The sequence below is a fragment of the Bos indicus x Bos taurus genome, chromosome 27 (genome assembly GCF_003369695.1).
Source record: "Bos indicus x Bos taurus breed Angus x Brahman F1 hybrid chromosome 27, Bos_hybrid_MaternalHap_v2.0, whole genome shotgun sequence".
Lineage (NCBI taxonomy): Eukaryota > Metazoa > Chordata > Mammalia > Artiodactyla > Bovidae > Bos > Bos indicus x Bos taurus.
Window position 1 is genome coordinate 26,358,623 of NC_040102.1, and position 20,478 is coordinate 26,379,100.

The window sequence follows — 20,478 nt, forward strand, 5'->3', positions numbered from 1 at the left end:
TGCCCTCCTATTTTGCACCTTTACTTCCAGGATAAAGTTCTTAGCCTACAAAGCCAAGCCCTGTGTGCTCCTAACTGCAACCTACCTCTAGGCACCTCCACTCAAATTTGAAACTGCAATATTTTAATTCCTGGATTTTCTGCATTCAATTTCCTAAACTTGAAATCCCACTCTTCCTCTTGCCCCCTTTCCCAATTCCTAACCTTTAGGACATAATTTAGGCATGATTTCCTTCAGGAAAGCCTTCAAGCCCTCGCTGGGGATAGGGTTCTACAGCCCCGTGCCCATCCTTATCACAACACTCAAGCACTGGCTGTGTTTATCTGTTTACAAGGCTACTAAACTGAATTTCTGAGCTTTCTGGGGGCAAATTCACTAACTTACACGTATTTGAGTCTCATAAATCCTCCGGGCAGCAAACTGTGGGGCTCAATAAATGTTAGCTGAACTAAATGCCAGGGTGGGGAAAATTGATGGCTAGGTCAGAAAATGAACTTTCAAAGCATGAAAGCTTGTAAACTGCAAGGATCTCCCTAGCTTAATTGCGCTGTAGGTTGGCAGAAGCGCCGTGGAGGTGTCACGGGATGGCAATGAGGTCACAGAACTGTGAGGCCGAGTTAAGTCTTTAACAATAACCCTGCTGGCCAGACTAACCCGGAGCGGAGAAGGGGTGGCGGGTCTCCAGGATTAGGCGCCAGGTCTCACTTTTGAATCACCTTTCCACAGGAACCAGAGACCACGAAATGGGCCGGAGACCGTTGAGGCGATGAAGAAGGTGCTGCGGCAGAGTGGCGCTCAGTTGCTCGGACCCAAAAGTCCAAAAGCACCCTCTACGGACACAAGGCTAAAGGGCCAGGCTGCCTCCTCACAGCGTCAACTGCCCATATCCTTTCCATTACGCCTCATTTTACTCTTGACAACTCTTTTTCACAGTCTCCGGAATCCAGGTGCGGTCAGCCTCGCCAGAGCCCACGTTTGACTTGACAGAGAGCACGTTTGACAGGACTTGACTAGGCGGGCGCCAGCGAGGCCGTCTTACCGCCCACGTGACGTGAGGTGTCCTGCATTTGTTCTAACGCCACAGATTATGAGTTCAAAAACCTGGGCTCATCTCAATCTGACCAACGACCCGCCGGCTTCAGGGTCTAGCTGTCTCCCCAAATTCCTCCCTTAACAAGGGCTCCACTCCACTTTCCCAGGGAGGCGTAGCCGGAAGGGGTGGGCCTTCCGCCCGGAAACGGGGCTCCCGTCACTATGGCTTCTCGTGGGGTTGTTGGTCTTTTTCTACTCTCTGCTCTCCCCTTCTTGTGTCTGGAGCTCCGACGTGGGAAACCAGATCTCGGTAAGTGTTGGCTTTTCCCTTTTGACCCTCATACTCGGGTAACGGCCCCATGAACACTGCATTGAATTCCCGTTTCCCAGCCGCGATGCCTCTGGGCGGCTTTGACTACGACTCCCAGGTTGCACCGCGCCGGCCTCCCTCTTCCGGATCCAGGTCTGGATCGGGGTCCGGGTAGGGGTCTGGTAGGGGGCAAGCGAGACTCCCGCTTCATTGAGGAAGTTGACTGCAGGTGGCTGAAAAAGTCGCCCTTGATCTGGAAGTTTTGCGTGTAAGGGAACAAGAGGCAGAAAGCACAGGAACAAACATATACAGGACTTTCAAATTGTGTTGAATGCTCAAAAGGAAATAAACTGACGTGAGGTAAACCTGCTGAGGAATTTAAGCCGAGATTTAAATGATAAGGAATCAACCCTTTGAAAAGCCGGAAAACATTCCAGACAAAGGAACTGTGACGCGTTGGAGGGAAAGGATGAAGATCATTGAGGCTGGATCAAGGAGACATAGAGGGAGATTGGCTCAAGATAGTATCAGTAACATTCATTTAGCACCAAATTCTAAATGCTGTTCATTCATTATTTCATCTAATCCGCTTTGCAATCAATATGAAAAGGCAAAAAGATGGGTATTATTATAATCCCTATTTTTGTTGTTCAGTCGCTAAGTGGTGTCGGACACTTTGACAGTGACCCTATGGACTTCAGCACACTAGGCTTCTTTGTTCTTCACTATCTCCTGGAGTTTACTCAGACTCATGTCCACTGAGTCAGTGATGCCATCCAACTATCTCATCCTCTGTCACCCCATATCCTTCTGCCTTCAATCTTTCCCAGCATCAGGGTCTTTTCAAATGAATCAGTTCTTCGCATTAGGTGGCCAAAGTATCGGAACTTCAGCTTCAGCATCAGTCCTTCCAATGAACATTCAGGGTTGATTTCCTTTAGGATTGACTGGTTTGCTTCCCCTGCATTCCAAGGGACTCTCCACAGTCTTTTTCAGCACCACAATTGGAAGGCATCAAGTCTTCTTGTCCTCAGCCTTCTTTATGATCCAACTCTCACATCTGTACATGACTACTGGAAAAACCATAGCTTTGACCATACAGACTTTTGTCAGCCAAGTGGTGTCTTTGCTTTTTAATACACTGTCTAGGTTTGTCATAGCTTTTCTTCCAAGGAGCAAGTATCTTTTAATTTCATGGGTGCAGTCATCATCCGCAGTGATTTTGGAGCCCAAGAAAATAAAATTTGTCACTGTTTCCACTTTTCTCCCATGTATTTGCCATGAAGTGATGGGATTGAATGCCATGATCTTACTTGTTTGAATGTTGAATTTTAAGCCAGCTTTTTCACTCTCTTCTTTCACACTCATCAAGAAGCAGTTTAGTTCCTATTTGCTTTCTGTCATTAGAGTGGCAGAAACTGAGATATGGTGAGGTTAAGGGACTTCCTTAAGGCTTTTTAGAGGTCTCTGGGTTCTGTGTGGAGAATGTTTTGCAAGGATGCTACAGCAGAAGCAGTGAGGCATGTTAGGCTTCTGAAGTAGGGAAGTCATGATGACAGTTGGCCCGGACTAGGATAACAGAGAGGGCAATGGCACCCCACTCCAGTGCTCTTGCCTGGAAAATCCCATGGACGGAGGAGCCTGGTAGGCTGCAGTCCATGGGGTCGCTAAGAGTCGGACACGACTGATCGACTTCACTTTCACTTTTCACTTTCATGCATTGGAGAAGGAAATGGCAACCCACTCCAGTGTTCTTGCCTGGAGAATCCCAGGGACGGGGGAGCCTGGTGGGCTGCCGTCTATGGGGTCGCACAGAGTCGGACATGACTGAAGTGACTTAGCATAGCATAGCATAGGATAACAGAGGAGGTGAAATGCGCACAGATTTGGGATTTTAGCCAAGTAGAATCAGCAGGGATGTTGATGGATTAATGATTTGGGTGACGGAAAGCAGAGATTCAAGGATGACTCCTACATGTGGCAAAGAACAACTTCAAGCAGTTGGTGGTACCAGTGATAAAGGGAAAAATGAAAGGAAACGTGGACTGGTGGAGAATTCGTTCATTTTTGGACATATTAATGATCTGTTTACATGTCTATCTCCCTTATTAAACTCACTTCTAAAATTGGCCACTGTGAGAATTCCCTGGAATTGGTTAGGATTTGCACTCTCGCTGCAGAAGGCAGGTGTTCAATCTCTAGTCGCTGCATGCATGCATAAATCAATGACTGGATGAGAAGGAAAGAGAGAGGGAAGAAGGGAATTAAGAGACCATGATGAAATTTAACTCTGTATATTTCCTCTCGTTACCCCTACCCGCAAGAAGTCAGGTACCCAGAACGTTGCTTGAAATAAGAAATTTAAAAAAATGCCTTCTAAAAAATCTATAGACATTCTCTAGAAGTTCCCAGCCATATTGGACTCTAACAAGACCTTTATCTAAATGATAGACAGAAATGTTAAATTCACACTTATTCCAGAATCTACCTGCTTCCTTACCTTACAGAATTCACCGTTACTCTGCTCATCTATAATCTACTTTGCACTATTATTTGAGTTACTAGTCCATGAGAAGGTGGTTACTCAGTTGCAGAAGGAGATGTTCACACGATCAGCTCTGACCACAGGATAATATCCTTGAGCACAGAGGCCCCCCCCCCTTCTTTTTTTGTATTCCCATCACTTATCACAATATCTAATTTAATAAAAGTAAAAAATTCTAGAAAATGCAACTGGCCTCCTGGTAGCCTTTCCACTTACAATTGTGAACTGGTAGTTGTCTACTTTGGTTTCTTGTTACTGGTTCTGCAAATATCCAGTCACAGTGTTTTAGTCTATTTTAAAAATCATACATCTCAGTGCAACAGCTGCAGGGCTAGTTATGTTTGGACCAGAACTTAGAGATACTGCTACTTTTAGCTGGAACTGCTAATTGAATTACCAAAGATAATTCAGACATGTTCATTCACCTGTGCTATATTTTTGGACATATATTGAGAAATGATCAGTTTTTTTTCCACTCTGTAAAAGCATTCATTGCTGATACATTTTTACTTATACTTAAGCTAAGTGTTTTAATGCTGGTTCATCACATTTGTTATCCTTTGAAGTGTCCTGCATATGGGCTCTTGAGCATAGTGTAAACAAAACATCTCAACTTAATTTAAAAATTTCTTACTTGAGAGGTGTACACATAAATCTAGTTCTTTTGTATTCCCATTTGAAATTGCTTGCTTGTTAGAACAAAAAGCAGTGTTATAGAACATGAATTCCATAAAGCATTTGTTTCTCTAAATATGAATACTCTAGGTATCAAATTACTTTTACTTTTGAAATGATCATAGTTACTCTAGAGTTAATTACATGTCATATTGAACAATACCTGAATCAGTAGTTAATGTTGGCAAAGGTTGGAAGGGCTGTAATGCAAAAGAAAACAAAAAAAACTTTAAACAAATTTAAATTGCTTATTTTTTAAGGATGATATATGTGTGTGTGTGTGTGTGTGTGTGTGTGTATATGTATGTGTGTGTGTATATATGTTTTCAGTTAAAAATAAAATATTTAAGTCTGTATATATGATTCCTTTGTTAATTCTTAGTTATTTGACTAACTGCCAGCCCCCATCACACTGGTAAGATGGTTCCTCTGTACTTTTGCCTGGTAACTTTTGAGAATTACAAAACAAAACTAGAAATTCATGGAGGGTGGAAACCATTTTTAATCCAACTTTATACGTACACTCTCTACCATTTGGCAAAGTGTATTACACAAAGAAGGTACTTGTTACATTTTTGCTGGTTAATTTTCATTTGGTTCTTAAAATAATAAAAGTACTGAAATTTTAATTTTTTCTAGGCAAACGTGTATCTAGTAAATTTATTTACAAATGATGAAGTAAATATTGAGCAATAGAGAAGTACAGAGTTGCATAATTTACCAGTGAGAAGAATTTCGTGTTTCAATGGGAGTGGCTTTTTTTAAATAGAACTAGAATCTGATAAGATGATACTATCACAATTTAGTTCCCAATTATGTGGATTATTTTCTTTCCTTCTCTGGGCAGAAAGGAAACCAGAATTTATGCATTATGGATAGTCATATATTTATAATGTAGCCAGTCACTCAGATTATACTTATATTCCTGAGAGATAAGATGTTCTAGAATCGTTTTCTGAAAACTTGTTCTGGTAATGACAGTCATGATGAATTTTGTTGCCCAAAGGAGACTATATGAAAAATCTTAAGACAGTTACATACCTTAAATTTTACTATACTTTTCTAGACAGATAATCTTCTGTCTAATGTATTAGTACTCATTATTAGTATCAAGAAAAATGTTTTGAATTGTAATTGTAATTTTTTTTTAACCTTTATAAGGAATCAAAGATCTAATTTTGCTGTGTGGCCGGATTTTCCTACTGCTTGCTCTTCTTACATTAATTATTTCTGTGACTACCTCATGGGTTAACTCATTTAAACCTTCCCAAGTTTATCTGAAAGGTAAGTTTACTCTTTATGCTACCCTTTTATACTTTTCTACTGAAATTTCTTTCCTTTATTCGAGAACTTTTGCACAATAAGCATTATTTTACCATTCATTTGTGCTATGTAATTTTATGGTAGAGTAATACTTACAACTTTAGTTAACAATTTTGAATGGGCTATACCCCAATATTTTTATGAGAAATTGCTCTTTTTTCTTGTATATACGTCTGAAACTATATCATTTCTAACCCAAACTTTAAAAGGTCTCTACAACAGCAGAGATCCCTTCTCTTGACATTCAGTGGCTTATAATCTAATATTGGTTAAGTCACCGAAAGGGTTGCCACTCACACCCCACGTTGAGAATCTAGGCGTATTGCTTTTACCGTCGTGTCCAAGGGTGACCAAATAGCTGGAGCACAGTATTCCACACCTCATGTGTGAGAATGGGCTTCTGTAGAGCTGCTAAAACCCTATCCGGCACCTGCAGGAAAAAACCCCAACATCATTATTCTTGAAGTCTCCCTACCAAAACTGTAACACGCAACATTAATACATGTCAGAAAGTTTTTGTTTCAGAACAGACCTTTTCCTACAGATTGACATTTCTTACAGAAAGAAATTTCTTGCGGATTTCTTTGTTTCAACTGTCTCTGTCTATCTGATCTTTATTATTTGAAAAATAAATCTGTTTTTTGAAAGCTTTTCTCTCCCCAAATGTGAGGATCTACAGATGATTTTCAGAGAAAATAACATTCAACTTACGGATACATGGGAATTAAAAAGCACTTATATGTTTTGATATCTTAGAAGAAGAAGAGAAGAACGAGAAAAGGCAAAAACTTGTGAGGAAAAAACAACAAGAGGCACAGGGTGAAAAGGTAAAGCCTACTGTTTGGAAAGTATTATATAGAGAAAATACAAAAATATCCGGGGGAATTTCAAATTTAGGTCACAACTGAGCGACTTTCACTTCACTTCAGAGAGCCGTCTTCAGACTTCACGCCTGGCCTTACTGCCTATCACCCTTTTAGCCCATCTAAAAAATTAAGAGGTTTAAACATTGAGAAGTGAAAGTCGCTCAGTCATGTCCAACTCTTTGCGACCCCATGGACTATACAGTCCATGGAATTCTCCAGGCCAGAACACTGGAGTGGGTAGCCGTTCCCTTCTCCAGGGGATCTTCCCAACCCAGGGACCAAATCCGGGTCTCCCGCATTGCAGGCAGATTCTTTATCAGCTGAGCTACCAGGGAAGCCCGTGATTCAGTGGCGTTTAGAATATTCACAGTGTTGTACAACCACTGCCTCTGTCTCGTTCCAAAACATTTTCATCACCCCAGGAGAAAACCCCAAACCCATTAAACAGTTGTGTCCCCATTCCTCACTCCTTTCATCCTCTGGCAGCCAGCAATCTGCTTTCTGTTTGTATGGATCTGTCTGAATGTTTCATACAAGTGAAATCATATAACATGTGACCTTTTGTGTCTGACTTCTTTGCCTTGCCTAATGTTTTGCAGGGTTCATCCATATAGCATAAATCAGCACTTCATTCCTCCTATGACTGAGTCATATTCCACTGTATGGATGGATCAAAACTTGTTTATCTGTTCACTGATGGACAGTTAGGTTGTCTCCACCTTTGGACTATTGTGGATAGTGCTGCTGTGAATATTTGTGTGCAAATATTTGAGAACTTACTTTCAATTCTTTGGGAGTATATACATAGAAATGGAATTGCTGGGTCATGTGGTAATTCTATATATTAACTTCTTGAGGAACTGCCAAACTATTTTCCACACCATTTTGTATGTCCACCAGCAATTTCTGAGGGTCTCAGTTTCTCTACATTCATTTCTGATTTTGGTAGTCGTCTCTTTTTCTTAGTCAAGTTAAAGGTTTGTTAATTTTTTTTCAAAGAACCAATTTTGGTTTCATTGGTTCTGTTGTTTTTCTATTCTATCCCGTTTTTATGTCTTCTTTATTATTTGCTTTCATATGCCAGCTTTGTGTTTAACTTGTTCTTTTTCAAGATTTTTAAGATGTAAAGTTAATAATTTGACATCCTTTCTTCTTTTTTAATTAGATATTTATAGCCATAACTTTACCTCTGAGCACTGTTTTTGCTTCATCCTATCCAAGATTGGTTTTGCTAACTAGAAGTTGCATTTACCATGGATGATCATTTAACAGTTATTTTCATGATCTTGAAATATCAGGTAGCACTTGGGCATACTTATATCTCCAACCCTAGTAAGTTTTTGTTGCACTGAAAACCCATTAAAGGATGTATCAGCAGACTGCCAGACAAGCAGAAGGATAGAACATTTGGTTTTCTTTGCATTGTGTACAAATGCAAATTTTTAGAGAGTAATGCAACAGTGGAGGATGTAGGTTTTTTGGCAAAACTGAATTAGTGTTAAAACACCACTTCTTACCTGGTTCTTATTTACAACTTTATAGACAATGTAAATAGAATCTTAGGGTTGTTAGTGTATAGTCACCTGATTTTTTTTTTTTTTTGAACAGGTCAGCAGATACATAGAGAATGTTCTAAAACCTAGCCAGGAAATGAAATTGAAAAAGCTGGAAGAACGCTTTTATCAGATGACGGGTGAAACCTGGAAGTTAAGCAATGGTCATAAACTTGGGGTTAGAAAATATTCTCATTTCATATTTTTTAATTCTGCTATTGTTTATGTTTCCTTTAACATATACTAATTATTTTAAAAATTGTAAATTATTATTCTAGTCTATTTTTAGGAGTCTTTATTAATAATGCTTATATATCAGTTATATATAGAGAGAGTTTTTATTGATCATATTTGTATGTCAAATGTTTAAGTGGTTTTTGGTGCCTAAAGAGCATATAACTTAGATCCTTGAAAAGTTCTAACTTAAGACAGTCTGAGAAAACTGTTGATTAAATCACATCTTTTATATGAGGGCATCCAAATCTCTTGGGTATTACAAGCTCACATTATATTCAATTTAGCTCTGTTTTTTGAAGCCAAATTGACCTTTGACTCTCTTCCTTTGGCACTGAGTATGAATTTTGTCATTTGCAAGTGGAAGTTTACAATGTTAAGTTTTCTTCAGAGAAAAAAGGATATTCATAAATTCATTTTTAGAGGAACTGGCTGTAGATTTTTTTGTGTAAGATGCTTTCTGTCCCAAAGACTTCTTTTTTGGCTTTCTATTTACACTGTACCTTTCATCATCTCATAAAGATGATCCAGTAGGGGTAAACAGGATTCTGACAGTGAAGCAGAATGTTTGTATCCATTTCATAATGGTAAATACGTCATGAAACCGTTAAGGGTTGGTAAGAAAGGTAATGTGAAAGATGGCAACAGAAGATACAACTGCTCTAGGTAGTGACTTCACTTCTGAATTGAGTTTGCTTTTGACCAGGGTGATGAAGATTTGGAGCTTGACAGTGAGAGTCGGACATCTTTTGAAACATCAAACAGAGAAGCAGCAAAGAGACGGAACTTGCCCAAGCCTGTAACCAACATTTCACCACCCGCTGAGCAGCCCACGAAGAAGGAGGTTCATTACTTAATAACTGTTCACTGAGCTGTATCTGCATACAGTAGGGATATTGTTTTTTGGGTGGAAGTGGTATATTGAGGGAATCCAGATGGTGTCTTCATTAAGAATCACTTCAGCTTCATTAAAAATCACTTTCTTGTTAAATACTAGCATTCTGAGCCAAACTTACAAGGAATCTAGGAAGATAAATGATAGTACATTTAGTAAACAGTTCTTTTTAAGGAAGTAATTTAATTATGTAGAAACAAAAAATGCAATATTTACTAACGAAGACATTCCTTTGGGTAGCTAAGATATAAGGAAGTTATATATTTTGTTGTTGAGTTGCTCAGTTGTGTCTAATTCTTTCTGACCCCATGGACTACAGCATGCCAGGTTCCTCTGTCCTCCACTATCTCTCAGAGTTTGCTCAAACTCATGTTCATTGAGTCAGTGATGCCTTCCAACCATCTTTTCTTCTGCTGCCCCCTTCTCCTTTTCCCTTCAGTCTTTCCCAGCATCAGGGTCTTTTCCAATGAATCGGCTCTTTACATCAGGTGGCCAAAGTACTGGAGCTTAGTTGAGTGGCTAACGTTATTAACATGAATGTATCATTGTCCCCAGTGCCCCTTTTAGGGAATGAGTTAGCAACCATTCACTCTGGAGCAGTGTCCAGGTTTATTATTCCTTCTTTTCTTTCAAATCTTTAATCCCTAAGAAGACCAATTTGGAGCTGGTTAAGGTTGAAATAAGTGTGTTTCTATTGAGTCTTAGGGAAAGCTGCTAAGCTATGTGTTCCCTAAAAGTAGTTTTCAATGTATTGCTTCTCAGTCTGAGGTTTCTTGGTCCCTTCATAGAGCTTGAGGGTAGGAACTGGGTCTTTGAACTGTTTCTAACATTTGAAAAAGATCTAGAGAGCTACATGGACTCATTACATTTGTAAGATTCTTTGCTATTTGTTAATAGCATAGATTATCTCATGCTGATGGTAAATTCTAATTGACCATCACATATGTTTTTGATACCAAACAAAAACAAATGATTTATTTAATAAATGCAATGAATATTTGTTAGATAAAATGTTATAAAATATGGAATCTATGGTATTAAAAAATAAAAAGCATCCCTTGAAGGTGAAATTGTTGTACACTGTTTTAGTGAGAGAAAATGCTTTGTACATCTGGTTTTTTAATAGATTAACAGAAATAGGGAAACGTGGATAAATCATGAAAGCAACCAAAGTGAATGGTGGTTTTCCAGCCCCTTAGAAGGCGCCAGTAAAGAGAAATATATATGTACTCATCCTGATGCATATATGTGTGAACCTAAATAATCACGGAGTTTTACTGAATTTAATTTTTATCCTCTGTTTCTTTAGTAGTACATCTTTATGTAATATCTTAGAACAGCATAAACATAATGTTCTTTAAATGTGTATAGATTAGCAGCTGTCATCTGAGATCTGTTTTTTTTTCAAATCCTGTTTTTATGATGTATTGTTAGCACAGAGTTGCTTATCCAAAAATGTTTATTGAGTCCTCATTGTAAACATTTTATAAATGTATATTAAAAGAAAAGATTTCATTAAGCATAGATATGTCCAAACTCTATGTTGAAAGGAACTCTTCTCTTCGAGGTTATTTTTTCTTCTTCTGTTTACATTCCTGTTACTAAATACTTACTTTTCTTTAGGTTCTTGATTTACCTGAAGAACCTCCTGAAACAGCTGAAGAAGTAAGCTTATCTTTTTTTTCTTTGAAAATCAATGTATTTTTAATTTTCTTTAACATCAAGTAAGTACATCTTACCTACATTTGGGTTTAGAAAGAGAAAATAGTACAGTGTTTATGTGTTTGCACCACGATTAGGTCTTGTTTCAAATATGGGGTGGTATCAAATGCTTCAGTCAAGCCCTATTTTGGAAGCCTGCTGTCTGCTGAGCTTGTGTTTTAAAGCCCTTCCACTTCATCGGGCAGAGATTGGATATGTGGTCTTTTCTAGAATGTTGGGTCATCAAATGAGTTGCCTATTAAAATAGAATCAAAATAGGCAGATGACTTCAAATTGTGGTTTTTCCATTAAAAAAGAGAAAATGAAGGATGCAGCTACTTTGTAGGCGTTTGAATTGAAAGATGGTTTGCTGTTTGGGGTCAGGGTTGGACTGAATCCCAACTCTGCATTGTGTCCTCTGCCCAACTGCTTTGCCATAATCTGTGCCACCTTCTTGCGGTTGCCCAGCTCAGTTTCACTCAGTCTCTGAGGTACAGAAGCACATTTTTAAAGCCGTGAAATGGCGTAGGCAAAGGCAAGCTGGATGGTTTTCCATTTCTTGACTCTTCAGCGACTGTTACAGTCCCTGAAAACCATTTCTGAGGCAGCCATGAACGTGCTGGAGGCCACGTTCATTTTTGCCAACACATTTGCAGCTCATAAGTTAGTATTTTGGATACTAAAATACTGAGGAAAATTCTGAAAGTCTTACAGAAATAGAGACAATGAAGTGTGCAATCAGTCCTAGGAGAATCATAGTCCCAGGAGAAACACAATTTAAGAAAAAGCCAAAGGTCTGATTCCTCCCTGTTACACCCATGACATCCACACCCATGATATGTCTGTTCTGACCTCCTACATCCTCACCTCTCCTCAAGCTCTGGGTTGGTATCCGTGACAACCACTTAAAATACGGGAGTAACTAAGTACAGCTCGGGTTGACAAGGAACGCCTTTTCTCCAGCTTTAAAGCACATGACCTTATTCCCACAGAACACCAGTCTGTCACCAGTGACGACAGACGTCAGGTGGTCAGTGAATCCTTTGAAATTGTACCTTTTTGTGACTACAGGTAGGAGTGTGCTCTTCAGAATCTCAGGTCTGTGACCCTAAAAAGGTCAACACATCTCCACCTGGAAGCAGTTGGTGTTGCTCTCCTCTTTATAAGAGTTATTCATAGTCATTCCGTTTTGTTTATTTTCTGCTCTTTTCCCATACTTGGACAGATGACCTGTGCTACACTCATTAAAGTGTCTGTCACAGTTTTGGAGTTTTAGAGCTGGGATGAACCTCAATCATGTCTCATCCCATCTCCTCAACTTGAGGCTGAAGCCACAGGCAGGATTTTGAGGTCCCTCCTCGGGGAGCCCAGGCCCTCTGGTTGTGTGAGACCTCTGGGCTTAATTCCCTTGTTTACTCTAGAAGCAATACTATCCCTGTTTGCTTCTCCTTGCTCCTATTTGCTTCTCCTTGCTCCTATTTGCTTCTCTTCTGGCCTTGCTCTGATTTTTGGTCCTCTTTGCTATTTTTGGTTAATAAAGTCAACAAAATTATGGTAAAAAATTGTTACTTGAGAATTACATGTTACCTGAGAATCACATACATACATAGTATCAATCAGGTATAAGCAACTTTAAATTATATAATAAAGTTTTGTGAAGAATGCCACTAAGGTATAGTTAATACCACTTGATACTTGTCTAGTGTATATTCTACACTAATCAAGAAAAGAAAATAAATTTTGGAAGATTTTGATTCTGTCAGAATCATCACTGGGCAAGGCGTTTTCCACCTGTGCAGTTGCTACTGCGCATAGATTTCTTAGAATTCAAAGGATAAATTCCTAACTCTCTGCTAGCCATTCACCAGCCCTTATTTTTACCTCCCTGGATGACTCTGGGTGTCCTAGTTTATTCTCCTTGACCTAGTCAGCCAACGCTTTGATCTAATGAGCTGTTTCTGAGCAGTTAGCCTGGTCCCTCCGGGTGTCTCTGCCTGACCTTTCCCCTCTGTTGTAGTTGGACTGTTTAATAATAATGAAAGTAGACCTTAGGCGTGGAATGTCGTCATCATGATAAAAGTTAAAAACAAGAAAAAGGAAGCATTCTAGTTTGGAGAGTGTGCCTTTCCTACCTATCCTTCACCCCGTCACCCTAAAAAAGTGCTTTCAGAGTTAAAAAGGCACACCTGGAGTTGGCAATGAGCACTATGCCACAGTTACCCCAGATTTTAGGATGTCTGTCTTTGTCAGTCACATAGTCATACTTGTTTCTGGCTTTCTGCAAAGTACCCTTTTGTATTCTGTCAACTTTGAAGCTTTGTTCTGATACCATAATCATGATCTATCATCATACATAAAGCTTGCCCATCATAACTAATATATTTTAATACCTAAGCCACACAGCTGTTTCATGAATCCATATATAAAAGAATAATTTCACCTTTAGGAATACTGGAGATTTTCATTTTCAGGACATTCTCTATTTTCTTATTAAAGTTGGGCCCATTAAGTGTGTGGTGTCACCCACAGAATAGAGGGACATCTTAATAAATCTGTGTTGCTCAGGGAAGGGACTAACATTCGTCTTAAAGGTTATCAGAACAGGATGAAGTTTTCACTGTGTGAATGTGTATCCTGTATATGTAGTAGCTGTGGCTCTGTAGGCTTTGCAATAGCCATGTGAGAAAATTCCTGTTATAGTGGAAGCCTCCTTGGACTTAGGAGCAGACTAATAAGTGAACTAACGGCTGACATGGATTCTGAAAGGGGGGCGGTATCTGAAACAATGCTATTCTTAAGCCTTACACCCTGATTTAAGTGCTTGTTATGTATTTCATATTACAACTATCAAAAGAGTTATAAGTAGTCTAGAATTCACAACAGAATAGTCACCACATGTTACTGTTCTGCTTTTAAACTGAAAAGACAATAACCGTAGAATTTAAGATAATTTGAAAAGAGTTTTGTAAATCATCATGTAATTACCATAGTACCATAGCAACTATTTTCATTATTGTATGCTATCTTATTTCATTTTAAGGGGGGCCAAATTTTAATTAGTGCTGCCCCTTTTCATTTAGATTTCATTTAACACTCTGTGTTTGGGACAGAGATTTACTTTACAATTTGGACTGTGTTCCAGGCCTTTGACCTGTTCATAGGTCAGTCCATTGGACGTCAGTAGCCTTAGGAGAAAATTACACACCCACCTTTCACAGTAACTGTTATAACAGAACAGTAACTAGGTTTGAAACAATGATTGTTCATTTCTCTTAAGTATTTATCTAATCACAATGGTAAACATTAAGTCACTATATTTTAACCTTAGTTTCTTTGAAAGCGTTTGGCCTTAATTCTCCTCTTAGATCATTAAAGTTTGAACAAAACCTCACTGTAAAAGTTAGGTTTTATTGTTCTACAAATAAGCAAAATTGGCTTTTGTGATTGTTAGTTTGTGTTTTATTATAAAACTTTCCTTTAGTAGAAGTAGTAACAGAGCTCAACATCACACCAATCTGGATGTGAATAAAACACTCTACCTACTTGCATGGAAATAGTGCTAACGTGGCTTTCCTGAAGCGGGTGGGTGCTGCTATAAAACAACCATTTCCACCATTTCCGTAACTGTGCTGCCAACAAAACTCCCAGGACAGTTAGGATAACGTTCATAAAAGTTAAAAGACAAGAAAAAGATAGCATTCTAGTCTGGGAAGTGTGCCTTTCTTACCCATAAGAAAGGGTTAAAACACTTTCCATAGGACCATCAGAAAGGGTTTCCTGAGGGTGAATAATGAATGTCAGAATTAATGACTAATTTGTCATCTTTTCTTTTTTTTAAATTGAAGTATAGTTGATTTCCAATGTTGTGTTAGTTTTGGTGGACAGCACAGTCATTCAGTTATACACCTATACATATTCTTTTTCATTATGGTTTATTACAGGATATTTAATATAGTTCCCTGTGCTATACAAGTAGGACCTTGTTGTTCATCTATTTAGTAGCTTGTATCTACTAATCCCAAACCCCTAATCTAGCCCTCCACTTTGGTACCCGTAAGTTTGTTTTCTATGCCTGTGAATCTGTTTCCATTTTGTAAATAAGTTCATTTGCATCTGTTTTTAGATTCCCCACATAAATGATACCATATGGTATTTGTCTTTCTCTTTCTGACTTTATTAATATGATCATCTCTAGGTCTTTACCACTCTTTTCTTTTTTAGAATGTTCTTTAAAATACTAGCATGTTGCAAGCTCTTTTTAGCTATTTAACACTTTTATCAGAGGAAAAACTGTGGGGGAACTCAATATGTAGAACAAAGCTGCTCAGGAAAAGGGGTCTCCTAGATCCCCAGCAGCCAGGACTAACTCCAGGCTCATCTCTCGTTCTCATGAGGGAGACATGGTGCCCAGCCTACGGTGATGGGGTGGCCTGGGTAGCGTTTTGTTTCCTTCCAGTCCAGTGTTTGTCTTGCCTGCAGACTCTGAGGCAGCTCTGGATCATCTCGGCTTGGTAAGGCCTCTTTCGAGGCCCAGCTGCCCTCTTAGTGTTGTCTGGGCAGACAGAAACCTCGGGTCTCTGGCGCCCTCTCTGGAAGACTCCATCACTGGTTTCCTCAAGCAGTAGGAAGATATTTTTCAGGTTCAGAAGAATTATTTCTGTGTTTAAGGTGAATTTTCACTGGACCTTAATGTTGGCGTGCAACTCTGAGAGCTAAATTTCTACAAAACCCCACATGAGTGCTGAGAACTGGGTACAGGTGTTTCACAGGAGTAGTGATTTTGGAATTACAAACAGCTGTGGTTGGAATTCTCATCTGAACACTTTTTTCCTCAGGTCGTGACTGTAGCTCTCCGCTGTCCGAGTGGGCGTGTCCTGAGGAGAAGGTTTTTTAAGTCCTGCAGTTCACAGGTGAGGAAAAATCATATTCGGAGAAATATTTGTGTTGGATTTGGCAATAGTTTATTCCCATGCAGGGAGGATGTGTTGTCTGTTGTCTGCATTACCATCAGGTCAGGGTAAATGGGATTTATGTATGCTTTACGTGACAGAAATTTGGAGAATTAGGCTTGCTGAGCCTTCTTGAATTGTGATTTCTGCAAATTTTTTTCAGTTCTTCCTTGTTTTGTTTTTTAATTATATTTTCACAGCTCAGTGGTAAGATGCTTTCAAATCTTTAGGAAGCAGCTATTATTAACTCTGTTCTTATTAGCGCTAATGGATTATTAATCTAAGAAGCCCCATTGCTTGTATGTGTTTTCAGATCATTCTCTAAAGCTTGTTTCTTTTTGTTCTAATAGACTTCTTTTTCTTTTAAAAACAATATTGTGTTCACTAGCAATGATTTGGAAAATACAGAAAAGTAGAGTGAAAAACAATTTTGATTTGCCATCTGACACCAAAGCCAATTACTAATATGTTGGTGTATTTCTGATTTTAAGTACATTTGAATTTATCATTATGAATGCATTAAAAATCTAAGTTATTATCTAAATAAATTTCTCCTTATTGCTGCATTTAACCTTCTATGTCTAGACTGCTATAAACTATAATAGGAAATACTAGTAGGTTAGACTACATAAAAATTTTAAATTCTGTAAAGCTCATCAAGTTAAAAATTTGGCAGCAACAATTTAATAATTATTTATAAAGTAATGATTATGCTAGCTAGAGAAAAAAAACTTGCCTGGGAAATCCCATGGACAGAGGAGCCTGGTGGGGGTCCATGGGGTTGCAAGAGTCAGACATAACTTAGCAACCAAACAACAACACTTTAATAAATATTTATAAAGTAATGATGATTATGCTAGCTAAAAAAATTTGAAAAATTTAAAACCAAGTGATAAACATGAAAAGAATGTTTGGTCTCACTTAGAATTAGAGAAGTGCATATTAAAATGGATACCATTTTCTACCTATCAAATTGTCAAAGATTAAAAAGAAGAGTACCCAGTTTGGGGCAGTGTGTGCAGAAAACAGGGATTCTTATTAAATTACATTCACATTATTCATGTAATGTAATTTAGACTGCTGTTCTTGTGGGATAATTTATCAGTATATATTTTAAAATATATCTTTTGTCCCAGTAATTTCATTTATGAGAATTTATTCTTTGGGAATAATGACAGATGATCAAAGGTAATAATATAAGTGCTTATGTAGGCATTGGTTAAACTAAGGCTCATTCACATACTGGAAAATTATGGCATTTTGTGACATAACGCACATTTATTACATGGAATATCAACAGGGACATGGATGGTGGTAGAAGTCAAGGGTTACTTACAATTGATATAAGTATCACTTTGATATAAAGTATAATTATTGATATAAGTTGATATATGTATAATTGATACCAGCATCCCCTGAGAACATTCTGTCATTGAGCTTTCTTCCTAAAGCAACACACCATCCTTTAGCAGGAGTCTTAGTGGAAATTTGGACAATTACAATGGGAATCTTTATGACAGGAAATGCAATACATTCATAGGGATGGGCTATTATCAAAAGGCAGAGTCTCTGGGCCGTGGACATGTCTGTTTTGACTGTTCCTGGGTGATTTTGATGTGGAGTATTGGCTTTGATTGTAATCTAAATGACTTTTTTCCCAAATGCTAACCCTTTGTTCTTAGCCTTTTTAATGAATAATCTCCCCATTCCCAATGATTGGAGCTTTCCTAATTGTTAAATGCTTCTGCTGCCTGTAGGTGTCAGTAGTCCCTAGGCCTTCTTTGAAACAAAAGGTATCAGGGTCATTCACATCTCAAAATTCATGGCATGCTATTTTGCTTTAAACACTGGAAAGTTCCTTTGAAAGATACGAAAGTTCTGTTTCATGACTCCTAGGGGCATGATGTAACAATGAGAGATCATAAACTATCATGAGGGACAAAGCGTGTGCAGTATTTATAACGAAGCTTTTTGTCTTCTAGGTCTTGTTTGACTGGATGATGAAGCTTGGGTATCGCACATCCCTGTACAGCCTTTCTACTTCCTTTCCCAGAAGGCCTCTGGAAGTGGAGGCAGGCTGGTCACTGCAGGACATTGGAATAACTGTGGATACTGTACTCAACGTGGAAGAGAAGGAGCAGAGCAGCTAGTTTAGAAATGCCAACTAGCTGTTTTACATGAAATCAGTTTTTCATGAAATCAGTTACACCTTGACCTTACAGGACAGTAGAGGATTCACATTAAAATCATGCCATACATTGATTGAGCTCAAGGCCGTAAACATTTCAGTGTTGATCTCCATGGAAATGTATGGACATAAAGTATTAGAAAAGGATTGCTTTCTACATATAATAATCCGGGAATGTGCCATATTACAATGTACCAAATGAGGATGAGATAGAAATGTATACAGTAAGGTGCTCATTAATTTGTATTTTCCCAGCTGACGTCATTTATCAGTTTCTTCTTTCAGCGTGCCTTGCCATAGTGAACATTTCACCACTCAAACTCTTTAAGGTCTTCTAAGTAGGAATGTTTAGTCTGCTGTATTTCTAGAAATTAAACTTTGAAAATAATGTCAAAGCTCTTTTTAGACTTCCAAGTTCTTTTTGATAGTAAACACTACTCATGTTTACTTAACTAATGTTTGAGATTTATTTTGCCTTGCATTGAACTGTAACATTTACAACATTCCAGGTGGATCAGTGTTTTAAAGATAAAACAATGAAAACAAAGTGAAGGTGAGTTTTAAAAATATATCTGGCACTTCATTTCCCTGCTTATACTTCTATACTGGTGTATTCACACTATAATAACAAGTTCAAACTCCAAGGATGGTTTAAAGGCTGTCTATTCATCCCTTTCCTATGCTACCACTCTTTTTTTTTAATAGATTTTTTTGTTTGTGTGATTGGCCGTGCCCCAAGGCATGTGGGATCTTAGTTCCCCAATCAGAGGTCAAACCCATGCTCCCTGCATTGGAAGTCTTAACCACTGGACCACCAGGGAAGTCCCTGCATGCTATCTTAAGGGGTCAGTTTAACTTGGCTCCTCTGTGTATTGCCCTTTATTTAAGCTCCTTTCATTCCTCTTCTGTAGAATTTATTACACTGTATTATAGCTGTAATTCCTTAAAAACAAGGATTACATCCTCTCCCTTCGGAAGTACCTAATGTCTAATAATGCTTAATACAAATGTTTGAAAATAATAAATTGTCCCAACCTTTAACTTCTTTTCCCCTGGAATATTCCACACTGGGGGAAAAAAAAAAAGAATGTTTTCTGATTGTAAATTATTATAAACTCATTTGGAAACAAAGTTACAAAAACAAAAGTAAAATCACGCATAATCTCAATACCCAGAAATAAGTATGACTGACGTTGTGATTCTGTAGGTCCTGCCAGATTTTTCTGTACTTACATGCCATAGATTAAAAAAACAAGACCTCATATTTTTAGACCTTTTGGAAAAAATAATTATTGTCAAACCTACCAAGTAATGATGCTGCTTAGGAAATGTGGGAGCAGGCTCCATGGTGGTCCCCAATGATCCCTGCCCCCTGGCCATCATACCACAGTGTGATTTCCTACATTGTACCAGGGTGGTCGGTGTGGTTAATAAAATTCAACAGAAGTGGTGTGTGTCACTCTGAGATTAGGTTATGAAAGATTGTGGCTTCTGTCATGAGTTGTCTCTGGTCACTCAAATGGAGAAAGAAGTCATACTGTGGGTGGCCTCATGGAGAGGCCTGTGTGGCAAGGAAGTGAAGCCAAAAGCAAGAGGAAGGAGCTTGTGCAGTTATGTGGGAACTGGAAAATGCAGCTAACAAATTAAGGAATCTAGCTAAATCTGTTTGTAACCAGAGTACTGAAAACATCAGCCTGTTTCTTCTTGCTGCTTATAGTAAACTGTGAGAAGAAAGAGAAGTTCAAGAAAGGACTTAAAAAGGAACCAGGGTTCACTGGTTTGGAAGATCCCAAATAATGCCAAATGAAATGGCTTCAGAGCAAAGTTAAATCAAGGACACTCTCAGGAAGTGTGAAAGTGTTAGTAGCTCAGTCGTGTCTGACTCTTTGCGACCCCATGGACTGTAGCCCACCAGGCTCTTCTGTCCATGTGATTTCCCAGGCAAGAATACTGGATGGGTTCAGTTCATTCAGTCGCTCAATCGTGTCTACTCTTTGTGACCCCATGAACCGCAGCACACCAGGCCTCCCTGTCCATCACCAACTCCTGGAGTCCACCCAAACCCACGTCCATCGAGTCGGTGATGCCATCCAACCATCTCATCCTCTGTCATCCCCTTTTCCTCCTGCCCTCAATCTTTCCCAGCATCAGGGTCTTTTCAAATGAGTCAGCTCTTCACATCAGGTGGCCAAACTATTGGAGTTTCA

General features: G+C 38.7%; 1 protein-coding gene and 1 long non-coding RNA gene across 5 annotated transcripts in view; one reads left to right on the plus strand and one right to left on the minus strand.

Moving 5' to 3' along the window:
• Nucleotides 1-678: 678 nt before the first annotated feature.
• Nucleotides 679-18,723, plus strand: UBXN8 (UBX domain protein 8). 2 transcript variants are annotated; one of them, XM_027529856.1, is made up of 8 exons: nucleotides 679-1,342; nucleotides 5,724-5,846; nucleotides 6,642-6,712; nucleotides 8,360-8,482; nucleotides 9,245-9,382; nucleotides 11,057-11,098; nucleotides 15,970-16,044; nucleotides 18,066-18,723. In XM_027529856.1, the coding sequence occupies exons 1-8, from the start codon at nucleotides 1,255-1,257 to the stop codon at nucleotides 18,231-18,233; spliced, it is 828 nt and encodes a 275-aa protein (XP_027385657.1). In that variant the 5' UTR covers nucleotides 679-1,254; the 3' UTR covers nucleotides 18,234-18,723. The 2 variants fall into 2 exon arrangements, with proteins under 2 accessions (XP_027385657.1, XP_027385658.1); XM_027529857.1 differs by lacking the exon at nucleotides 5,724-5,846.
• Nucleotides 3,279-20,478, minus strand: part of LOC113884845 — a 29,998-nt gene continuing 12,798 nt past the window's right edge. Inside the window, exons 3-5 of one of the 3 annotated variants that reach the window (XR_003509028.1) lie at nucleotides 6,218-6,315; nucleotides 4,726-4,762; nucleotides 3,279-3,571 (exon numbers count right to left, since the gene is read on the minus strand). This is a non-coding gene — a long non-coding RNA (uncharacterized LOC113884845). Of the gene's footprint in view, nucleotides 4,763-5,852; nucleotides 6,316-20,478 lie in introns of those variants that run through there. The other 2 variants (XR_003509027.1, XR_003509026.1) reach the window with 2 other exon arrangements.